General features: G+C 39.2%; 2 protein-coding genes across 3 annotated transcripts; one reads left to right on the top strand and one right to left on the bottom strand.

The window, feature by feature from the left end:
- Positions 1 to 6,784: 6,784 nt before the first annotated feature.
- smim20 (small integral membrane protein 20) lies at positions 6,785 to 7,403 on the bottom strand. The gene is made up of 3 exons (XM_077742191.1): positions 7,211 to 7,403; positions 7,073 to 7,129; positions 6,785 to 6,930 (listed from the first exon to the last, which is right to left on the bottom strand). Exons 1-3 carry the CDS (start codon positions 7,317 to 7,319, stop codon positions 6,896 to 6,898), a joined length of 201 nt encoding a protein of 66 aa, XP_077598317.1. The 5' UTR covers positions 7,320 to 7,403; the 3' UTR covers positions 6,785 to 6,895.
- A 107-nt stretch (positions 7,404 to 7,510) lies between these two features.
- On the top strand, positions 7,511 to 9,825 carry LOC144213624 (uncharacterized). 2 transcript variants are annotated; one of them, XR_013330037.1, is made up of 7 exons: positions 7,511 to 7,651; positions 8,160 to 8,231; positions 8,288 to 8,359; positions 8,447 to 8,598; positions 9,128 to 9,293; positions 9,350 to 9,547; positions 9,618 to 9,825. XR_013330037.1 is itself a non-coding variant. In XM_077742190.1 (4 exons), the coding sequence occupies exons 1-4, from the start codon at positions 8,710 to 8,712 to the stop codon at positions 9,731 to 9,733; spliced, it is 492 nt and encodes a 163-aa protein (XP_077598316.1). In that variant the 5' UTR covers positions 8,626 to 8,709; the 3' UTR covers positions 9,734 to 9,825. The 2 variants fall into 2 exon arrangements, 1 of the variants encoding a protein (XP_077598316.1); XM_077742190.1 differs by lacking the exons at positions 7,511 to 7,651; positions 8,160 to 8,231; positions 8,288 to 8,359; positions 8,447 to 8,598 and adding an exon at positions 8,626 to 8,721.
- Positions 9,826 to 9,908: the final 83 nt, after the last annotated feature.

Genomic DNA, 9,908 nt, shown 5'->3' with positions numbered 1-9,908 from the left:
GACCAGAAAAACCTTAGTGAAAGTACAAGGAAGTCCTTTATTTGCACGGTGGCATCGGGGCTTTAAAGGTCCTTTTACCGAGAACCGCAACACATGCTGGGTGACCTGGGCAATTTAGGCTAATGAATTAAGCTAACGATAACTCATTTCATGTTTAAATCCACACCCCCGCACTTGGTTTGCTCCCAGAGTTTCGTTTTCCCGCCACTAAGGCTTGTTGCTATTGCTAACGTAAACATCCCCATAGTGACACAATTTGAATTGCATTGAATGGTTTTATTGTTATTATACAAGTATAATGAGATTTAAAGGTTCACTATCAAGTGCACGAATAACAACAATATAGTTATAATCAATAAATGAGTACAGAAATAAGTAGTTAACACAATGAGTTGAAAATGAATAAATAAGTAGTCAACATAAAGAGTAGTCAACAACAGTGGACAGATAACAACAAAAACGTAAATATTCTATAAATAATAACAATACATACTCAATGAATAAGTATAAATACAAAAGTAGTCAACCACATAAGTAGGGAAGTGCACAGAAAACAAAAACAAACATAATACATAATACATAAATAAACAGTCAACATAATACTTTCTGTACTTACTGAACAATAAAGGAATATTTACACTTTTTAAAGTTAAAAACATATGATTGCATATTAAATGATTAAAGAAAATACAGTTATAAAAGAAAAAAAAGGATAAAGCTACTGTTTACTGATTTTCCAAGAATAGTTTTCTTGTTTGTTTTCCTATATTTATTTATACTATTTTTCCACAAACTAAAGTGCTAATAGAAATGTTTAAACTATATATATTGTTATTTTTTCTGTCTTTAAAAACCTAATAAAACATTTCAGCTCCATATACTCATTTTGGCACGGTGAAGGAGCGGTTTCCATGACCGCCTCGCAGTTTGGAGATCAAGGGTTCGAACCCAGACCTTCCCAACGAAGCATTTCCAAAAGTTTCTTTTTTTGTGGACTTGAGCAAGTGGATAAAAGGATTGGCGAGGAAGTGGGACGGCCGTTTTTTCACGAGCGGGGGTGCCGTGGGGGCCGCTTTAGAAACGCAGGTGCCTTAATTGTCCCCCCGATAAAGCCTCGGCGAGTGGGCAAACCTGTGAATGAGCCCCGAGCTAAAAGGAGCCTTGAATGGACGCGAGTGAATGAATGAATGAGTGAACCAAGACTTTTAACAGTGCGTGCGGGGGTGCAAGACCCCGGCCGGACAGTAAAATAGATCCAGGCCATTTTTTTGCTGATCTATCATGTCAATAGCCAATCGGGATGGAGGTCAGGAAACAATCAAGTGTCGGGTTTGAAAATGCTTCCTCTTTGGTTCTTTCGTTTTTTTGATTGATTTTGAGGGGGTCCTTCAGGGGTCATTGAATTTTTAAGTGCTCTTTAAATTGATTCTTGACTTTGTTCTTGAGTGCTTTTAAGGTTTGTGATGCTAGTTGGGTAGCGGTTGTGTTTGATTTGATGTACATTTACCGAACTGCCATTTGTTTACATCAATAAAACTAGCAAATATTGCTAGTCAGGTACCGGTTTTGTTTGTTTTGATGTACATTTACCGAACTGCCATTTGTTTACTTCAATAAAACTAGCCAATATAGCCAGTTATGTACTGGTTGTGTTTATTTTGATGTACATTTACCGAACTGCCATTTGTTTACGTCAATAAAACTAGCAAATATTGCCAGTCGGGTATTAGTTTTGTTTGTTTTGATGTACATTTACCGAACTGCCATTTGTTTACGTCAATAAAACTAGCAAATATAGCGAGTTATGTATCGGTTGTGTTTATTTTGATGTACATTTACCGAACTGCCATTTGTTTACGTCAATAAAACTAGCAAATATTGCTAGTCAGTTACCCAATTTGTTTATTTTGATGTACATTTACCGAACTGCCTTTTGTTTATGTCAATAAAACTAGCAAATATTTCTAGTTGGGTACTAGTTTGGTTTGTTTTGATGTACATTTACCGAACTGCCATTTGTTTACATCAATAAAACTAGCAAATACTGCCAATAAAAAACATTTTTTTAAATAAAACATTAAAACTAGATGTGTTTTTTCATTTTTCAGCATTCCTGACTGTTTAAACTGCTAATTTGTTAGCATTTCTTGTTTATTATTACTATTAATCCAGCTATTATGCTTATTTTTATCGATTGGGATCTCCGCCAAGGTCGGTTGCCAGATAAAGGATGTCTGATTCTTTGTCCAAGCCAAGGTGAGCAAGGCAGGGCGTTTAGGGGGGGGGGTTCTAGGGGTGGGGGCGGAGTCTCGGCCACGCACGATGAGATTTGTTTGGGATGGTCGCAGACAATAAAGCGGCACGGCACACGCGATTCTTTCCGCCTCAGAAGAGAGAGCCCTGCCTCGCCATCTGCTCGGGGTCAGGGGCGTTTGCCGGGGGTCGGCGTCACGTCGGCCACCCCGCCTCCCGCCAGACACCCGGCCGGGACCCGCGCACATTTCCATAAAACAATCGTAGGCCAACCTGCTCCCGTGTGGAGGGGAGCGCCCCCCATCCCCCGCCTAAGAAACAATAGGCTGTCAGATGAAAAGGACCTCAGTGAACTTGATATACATTACAAAAGAAGCACACCAGTGCACGGGCTGCGCTTGAATTTGAGCTTGGCTTTGTGGGTTTTATTCGGGTGGGGGGCGGGGCTAAGGACTGCTGGTCAAGCTTAAAAGGATTTCTAGGTTTTCTGATGGAAAAAGAAATAGAGATGTAAGCATTTAAGGACGTAAAACTGCTTCATATTTCATTTTTGGGGATAGAAATGCTTAGAAATACAGTATATACTCGCATATAAGCCGCCCCAGACCCTTAATGTTGCCTTAAAATGGTTGAATTTGACAATTTCTCGCGTATAAGCCCCCCCGATTCAGAATTTTCACCTCCATATTTATGGATTTAATAGGGAGTATAAAAACGGAGCCTTAAAATTGCCTTAAAATTGTTTAATTTTACAATTTCTTTCGTATAAGCCCCCTCTGATTCACAATTTTTGAACCTCCATTTTTATGGATTTAATAGGGAGTACAAATGTGTTACTTTGAAGGGAAAATCTTAATAAAAATCATTGCAGGTGGTATTTCTGAGATACTTTATGAATCAAAAACACATTATTAGTCAATATCATAAGAAATTAAGTCATACAGTTATGGTTGTTTTCTTACCGCAAAACTGAAAATAACCAACAAATAGTAAATATTACTTTTCACCAACTCGTGAAAAAGTATAGCAAGTTTTATGCGCATATAAGCCGTGTCATCATATTTTTTAGTAACAAATACGGCTTATATACAAGAAAACCACAAAAAATGTCAAAATTTGCCTGCCATTATATATATATTTCCTATTTAATCCCCCAAAACTAAAATAAAGGAATCGTGACTGGTTCTTGTGGTCCGGAAGCGTTTTTCTCGCGTGCGAAACCCGTCTTACGTGAGGTCCCTAATTCTCCGACTACTTACTTTTGGGGGGGATTAGCTTTAAAACAAGAGAAGATCAGACGGCACCACCACAGATTTTTTTCCTTGTGCGTGACTGTCAAGCGGGCATGCAAAGGACTTCTCAAGTCCCCCCCCCCCCCCCCCCCCCAGTAACACCCAACACCCCCCACACACACATACACACCAACCACCACCACCATCACTACGCTAACACCCCTCCACCAAATCCCTTAATCTGCTCTCTTGGACACGTCTGGAGGGCAAAACAAACAAATAAGACCCCCCCTTCCCCTGCCCCCTCTGGCCACACCCCCCTGATGACCCCCCAACCCACCCCCCATCTCTAAACAGTTTGATTTCGTGTCAAAAAATCTAGTTTTATCTTCTCCAGTCGTCAAAATTTGCAATATGGTAATCCCTCATTTTACGTGGGTAATCGGGACTAAAAGTTAAATAAATAGGATAGGCTCAAACCTCACTGGAAAATGTATTTGATACATTAAATCAAGGGTGTCGGACTAGGGTTTGTTTGTGGGCTAAATTTTATGTGGGGCGGATCATTTTAGATATAATATTTAGATTTTTTTCACAAATGGATTAAAAGAACTGGATTAAAAGCTCCAAATATTCAGTTTTTTATAAATCTAAAACAATGCTTATTTTAGCTTTTTTTTAAATATATTTTTAAATTTTACAGAATGATTTCTGAACTAAAAACTGAAAAATATGATTAAAACATGTCAATTATTGATTTAAAAGGGGAAAATCAGGAAATTTAATATACATCTATACTCTTCATTTGAATTTCATCCTAAAACAGAAAGTCGGCACTCATGATTTACTTAAACGGGCCGCACAAAATGATGCGGGCCGGGCCGCCACTTTGACACCTGTGCTTTAGAACCTGTTGATGGCCGAAATCATTTTTAAAGAATCGTCTAAAATCCTGAAGATAACCCGCTCCATTGCAAGTCGAAAATTGTTTGACATAGACCAGGCATGAAATGGACGCCGGTATTACTCCCAAATAAAAGCCGTCCAGCCACACTATTTTGTTTCCGCTCAGTGACCAGGCCGTAAAACAATGATGTCACGGCTGTTATTTTTAAGCACGGCAGTGAGCTCATTGACGGAAAACCACAAAAGCCAGCGATCTTGCCATCAGAACAGAACCGCGACCACTCAGTGACTTCCGTAACGGATTCGGGAAGCGAAACCCAAACGACAGACGCTTTTGCTTTCAATTTAAGACTCCACTTATGAAAAAACAAGTTGAAAAACAAGCTTGAACCAATTTAATTCGTAAGTAGAGGTACCACTAAGCGCCTACCTCTACTTACGAACATCCCAAGCAATGAAACAAGCTATAAACCAATTCATTTCGTAAGTAGTTAATTTTAAGTGCTTACCTCTACTTACGAAAAATACAGGTTTCAAAGCAAGTTCAATTTCGTAAGTAGAGGGACCCATTCATTTTCAATGTAAATTCATTAATTCCCTTCCAAAACACCCAAAAATTGAATTAAATGATAAGAAAATGATTTAAAAATGCTTAAAAATACATCACACCTGATGAAAATAGCATTTTTAACCCAAAGGACTACTAATACTACAATTTATTAAGAATCTGACTATAAAATAAATACATATTAACAGTATAAACTCCTCAAAATGTTGATGGAATGTCAACAAAAATGAAAAGAATCACCCAAAAAGAGAATTATATGATAAGAAAATGATTTTAAAATGATTAAAAACACATCCCACCTGATTAAAGTAGCATTTTTAACCCAAATGACTATTAATACTACAATTTATTAAGAATCTGACGATAAAATAAATACATATTAACCATATAAACTCCTCAAAATGTTGATGGAATGTCAAAAAAAATCCAGTGGAACAAATGAGGTCTGCGCATAACAAAAACTTTCCTCTACCGCCAAAAGAAGAAAAAAAATGAAGGGAATAAGCACTCCTTTCCAACATTTTGGGGCTAATTGCTTAAACATTTCCTGCGCGGCTCTGAATTCGGCCACAGGCCCGCGTGCGACAGGAATCTGGCAACCGCTACGCCGAATTCGACAATTTCCTGCTCACCTCGTTTGGAGGTTACTCGACCACAGCCAAAAAAAATCTACAGGCACGCTTGGTGAACTCCTAAAAAAACGGACTCTAAAACACCCAAAAATGACAAAAAAATACGCCCAAATCAACTAAAAATGACCTGCCAATCAAAAAATTTTGAGCTATGCTAATGTAGACTTTATATAAGAAGCCACTGTGTCCTAACAAAACCAAGATGGAGTCATTTAGCAATAGCAAAAGACACTTGGCGTAGGTGACGCGTGGCCTCAAGAATGCGTTTCCCTTCCTCTTTTGGCCCCGCCCCCCTCCGGGGCTCACGGCACGGGAGCCGTGTGGCTTGAGGAATCTGCAAAACACCGGCGGGGGAATGAGAGGAATTCTCGGCTCGGGCTCTGGAGTTTTCTCTCGTTTCGGAGTGCGGCCCAACAATAACACGCCGGCGTAAACAATGGAGCTATTTGTCCCTCCCCCTATGGTGGGAGGAGGGGGTCTAGCTGCCTTCGGACTGGCCCGAGAGTCCCAAAGTACAGGAACATAAACAACGTTCTTGAGCTGGTTCTTCATCCTTCTTCAATCCATCTTTCCTCTCAGGGATGCTGCTCAATGTCAGGAAACCGCAAAAGCAGAAGGGGGCGGAGTTTGGGAATTTCTCTGTGTTTAGTTACAGGGGACAATCAAGGATCTCGTCAACCTGTGAGACCACTTGGGTTGCTGATTTAAAAACAAAATAAGCTCTCTTCAACCTTTTGTGACTTGAAGTGGGAGAATGGCAGCAAATAAATAGACACTTTTTAAACAGTGACAGCTGTTTAAAATAATATATCAATAATGTTTTGGGATACTAAGTATCACAATTTTGATATTTTGCCTCTAATTAAACGGCAATAGATGTCCAATCAATTATAACTGGGATTTTCTTCTAAATTAAATGATCAATATTTGTTTTATTATTCCTTCCCTCAGTAAAAGAACGAAGACGCCCTCTGGTGGTTTGCAAAAAAAGTACAGTGCAGTAAACATTTATTTTTAGTTATTATTATATTGAAAAATATCATCAATTAAATGTATTGGATTTGAAAATTTAAATTATAATTATCTAATAAACTTAAACATAAGCCTGATAGTATATTTTTTAAAACTATTTTGGCACTATTATGAAAATAACCTTGCTACACACTGTCATATTTTCATAAAGACACAGGTCACATATTTACTACTTTTTAATTTCAAACATAACACAAATATAAAAACTCAGAGCGAGGAATCGAATCCAGAACTCCTGACTACGAGGCCAAGGAGCAAACCACAAAATCCTGTCACTTCTTGAATGGATCAGACCAAATCTTCACACCTTGAGGGGGGTTAGGGATGAAAAAAATCAGCCCACTAATTGCACAATTAAGAGCAATAATTATCTTAACTCATTCAATTGCATTTTCTGACGATAGACGTCCAATCTATTGGGACTGGGAGGGTTGTAAAGTTAAACTTACCGACTGGTTGCACGTCTGCCTGTTCGATTCCTGCCCGGTTTAATTTTTGGACTTCCCCTACGAAATAAACAGTGAATTTACGACTGCATTGACTCCGACGTGAAAAGTGCCAACATTCCATTCCAAAACGCAACTTACTGTATTCTTCTTTGTGGGCAAATGGGTAGAAAAATATGGGATAAAACGCCGCAGCCACGGCTGTGACAAAGGTTCCAAATATGAAAGCTATTTTCCGATTTTTAGCCATAATTCCTGATCGTTTGAGCAGGAAGATCACCTCCAAAAGTGCCTGAGTTTGAGTTAGGACTTCCGGGTTCAAAGGTAACAGGCGGCCATCTTAAGACAGAAGACCGTAACTCCGTCTGGAGTTCTACACGAAAAATACTCATAAATTGGTTATATTTATATATTTTGATGAAACTATTGGGTATTTTAGACATTAATTCGGAAGCGATAAACTGCATTGTAGCCAAAAACAAGGTATGACCTCTAGGAGGCGCTGCTGCCCTGAACGCCATCACTGAATATTGAAAACGGCATTCAACTGCGGTGTAAAAAAGGACGATGACAAGCGTTAGCGTAAGCAATGCATTATTATTTTTTATTGTGTGTGTCCTCCTAAAATATTGTTACATTAATATGAAGTATTTGAATTGCATTTTTAGATAAATCGTCTCACTGCTCGGAATTTCGAAGAAATCATACCAGGGGGCGTTGCCGGGATGCTTCAATTTTAAACGTTGCTTTATTTGGTCTATATATATTTTTACTGATTATAATTATTGTTGTTACATGTGTATTTTTGTCACATACGCATTGAAATACGACCAAAACTATTAGTAAACAAAGATAGGCTGTGTTTCAGTCTGCGTTTGCTCCTAACGCAATACTGAGAATGCGTAGATGGACCGCCATCTTGGGAGAGTATTCTCACAGGTGTTGGTAATTTGTTTACATTAGAAACATGGCTTTCTTATCTTTTCCGCTAGAAAAAAAAACATTTTTCGTTTAACTGGTTAATTTCATGGAAGGTGAAAAGCCTTTCCTACTAAATTAACGTAAATTGTCTTTCTTTTTTTCCCTTTAGAAACGAGAAAAGGAGCAAAAGAGGAAGCTTCAGCATTTTTTAGCAGACCTGGCCTTACTTGGTTCCTTGCAGGTGTTTTAATATTAAACAATTAACTAAATATGAAACTTATATTTAATCTCTTATAGGGTTTTAAATATTTCCAGCCTTGGTTGAGAGGGAAAGAAGAATTACTGCTAACAGTTGTGAATGAAGATCTGGTATGTAAAATGCACATAATAAGCCAATATGTCTTTCCCAGAATGCAATGAAATGACTGTTATATTTATTTATGAATTCCCGTGCAGGGATGGCGCTCGCCGGGTTTTGCCGTCTCGCGAGCATCGTCGAGCAGCAGCAGCACCAGCGACGCTTCCTCGGCCAGTAGCAGCTCTCCCAGTTTGCCCAGTTTGGCTAGGTCACCCTTACCTGAGCCGCCAGTACGCTCTGTAACCGCCAGGTGGGTGAAGTCATTCCTGTTGGGGATCTCGCGAGAGTAGCGTTTTAGTTTGTTTATTTACATTTTTGCAGTCAAGAACATTTGCTGCCAGCCTCCCCCAGTGAGCAAGAGATGGCAGTGCCTGTAAGATTTTTTTTACATTTTATTTATAATATTTAAAAATATAGAAACTTATTGTCTGAAATTGATGATGGCAGACGTCCAATTCAATTTGACTGGAAGGTTAGGCATACGATGGAAAAAAAAGAAGTTGAATTCAATACGTTAGGTTCTAAAGAAGTTTATGCACCCCCTCGTGGACAAAAGGAGTACATATGTTTATTCTTGTATTAGCTGATTTCTTCGGGTGAAATAAATAAATTTTGTCATTTTAAATAATATAAAGTAATGTACGCAAAAAGAACATGATACAAATTAAACCCCAAATTTCCCAACGTGCCTTAAACGCAACACAAAAACTAAATTACAATTTTTAACAGCAATATCTCATTAAACAAAACATTTTTTTTAAACCCTCCCCTCCCAAAAGGAGCTGAACTGCACCCTTTTCCTATTGGCCGGTTACGTCAAATACGGACGACCTCACGCTTGGATTCGCTCCAACCACGAGCGCCTGGTTAGCATCCAAGGAACGGACTCCATGGTCAGGGACACGCCCATGAAGCTCAAATCCATCACAGACTGGCAAAACAAAGGTACAAAAACCTAGCAGAAAACAAACAAACTACCTTTTAATAAAAATATATCCCAGGTATTCGCGTTTGGGACGTGGTAAGCGAGCTGGTATGTCTCTGCACCGTCCCCTTCCCGTCCAACCCATTGGCCCTGGACACCCGCTACATCCAAAACCTAGCCGCACCGGAGCGATTCCTCGCCACGGGAGCACTACTCAACTTCCTGGAGACTTACGCCATCTACGGCGACCGTGACGAGCTCCACTATGAAAAAGGTAGTCGTCGGGTCGCACCAATTTGTTCCGGGTTTGAATCCGGGCTGACTCTGCCCCCTTAAAACTGCAGTGCTGGAGGAGGTGAAGCCTTTAAGACGCCTTCACGTTCAAACTTTGTTGGAATTGCGGCGGATTAAGACGACGTCTTCTGAGAAGTCACCGCTAGAGGGCAAAAATCTTATTTAATAAAAAAACATGCTAAATTATTCACTAATTGTTGCATTTTCTTTCCCATTTTCACCCATCACAATCTTCAAAGTTCCCATTTCCACCTAAAAGTCATATTTCGGGGTAAAAAGCACTTTTAGTCTAAAAAATATATTATTTTTGCATAATCTGAGTTATTACTCAATCAGGGGTG

This window comes from Stigmatopora nigra, chromosome 20, assembly GCF_051989575.1.
Source record: "Stigmatopora nigra isolate UIUO_SnigA chromosome 20, RoL_Snig_1.1, whole genome shotgun sequence".
In the NCBI taxonomy this organism is placed as follows: domain Eukaryota; kingdom Metazoa; phylum Chordata; class Actinopteri; order Syngnathiformes; family Syngnathidae; genus Stigmatopora; species Stigmatopora nigra.
Note: the sequence above shows the minus strand (reverse complement) of the source record. Positions and strands in the feature narration are given on the sequence as shown.

Excerpts from the sequence above, each read along its gene's own strand:
- smim20 (XM_077742191.1), bottom strand. The coding sequence starts at position 7,319 with ATGGCTAAAAATCGGAAAATAGCTTTCATATTTGGAACCTTTGTCACA. Across the intron at positions 7,130-7,210 it reads TGCCCACAAAGAAGAATACA|GGGAAGTCCAAAAATTAAAC; the intron begins GTAAGTTGCGTT and ends TTTATTTCGTAG. Across the intron at positions 6,931-7,072 it reads GGCAGACGTGCAACCAGTCG|GTGTGAAGATTTGGTCTGAT; the intron begins GTAAGTTTAACT and ends ACCCCCCTCAAG.
- LOC144213624 (XM_077742190.1), top strand. Across the intron at positions 9,294-9,349 it reads CACAGACTGGCAAAACAAAG|GTATTCGCGTTTGGGACGTG; the intron begins GTACAAAAACCT and ends AATATATCCCAG. Across the intron at positions 9,548-9,617 it reads CGAGCTCCACTATGAAAAAG|TGCTGGAGGAGGTGAAGCCT; the intron begins GTAGTCGTCGGG and ends TTAAAACTGCAG.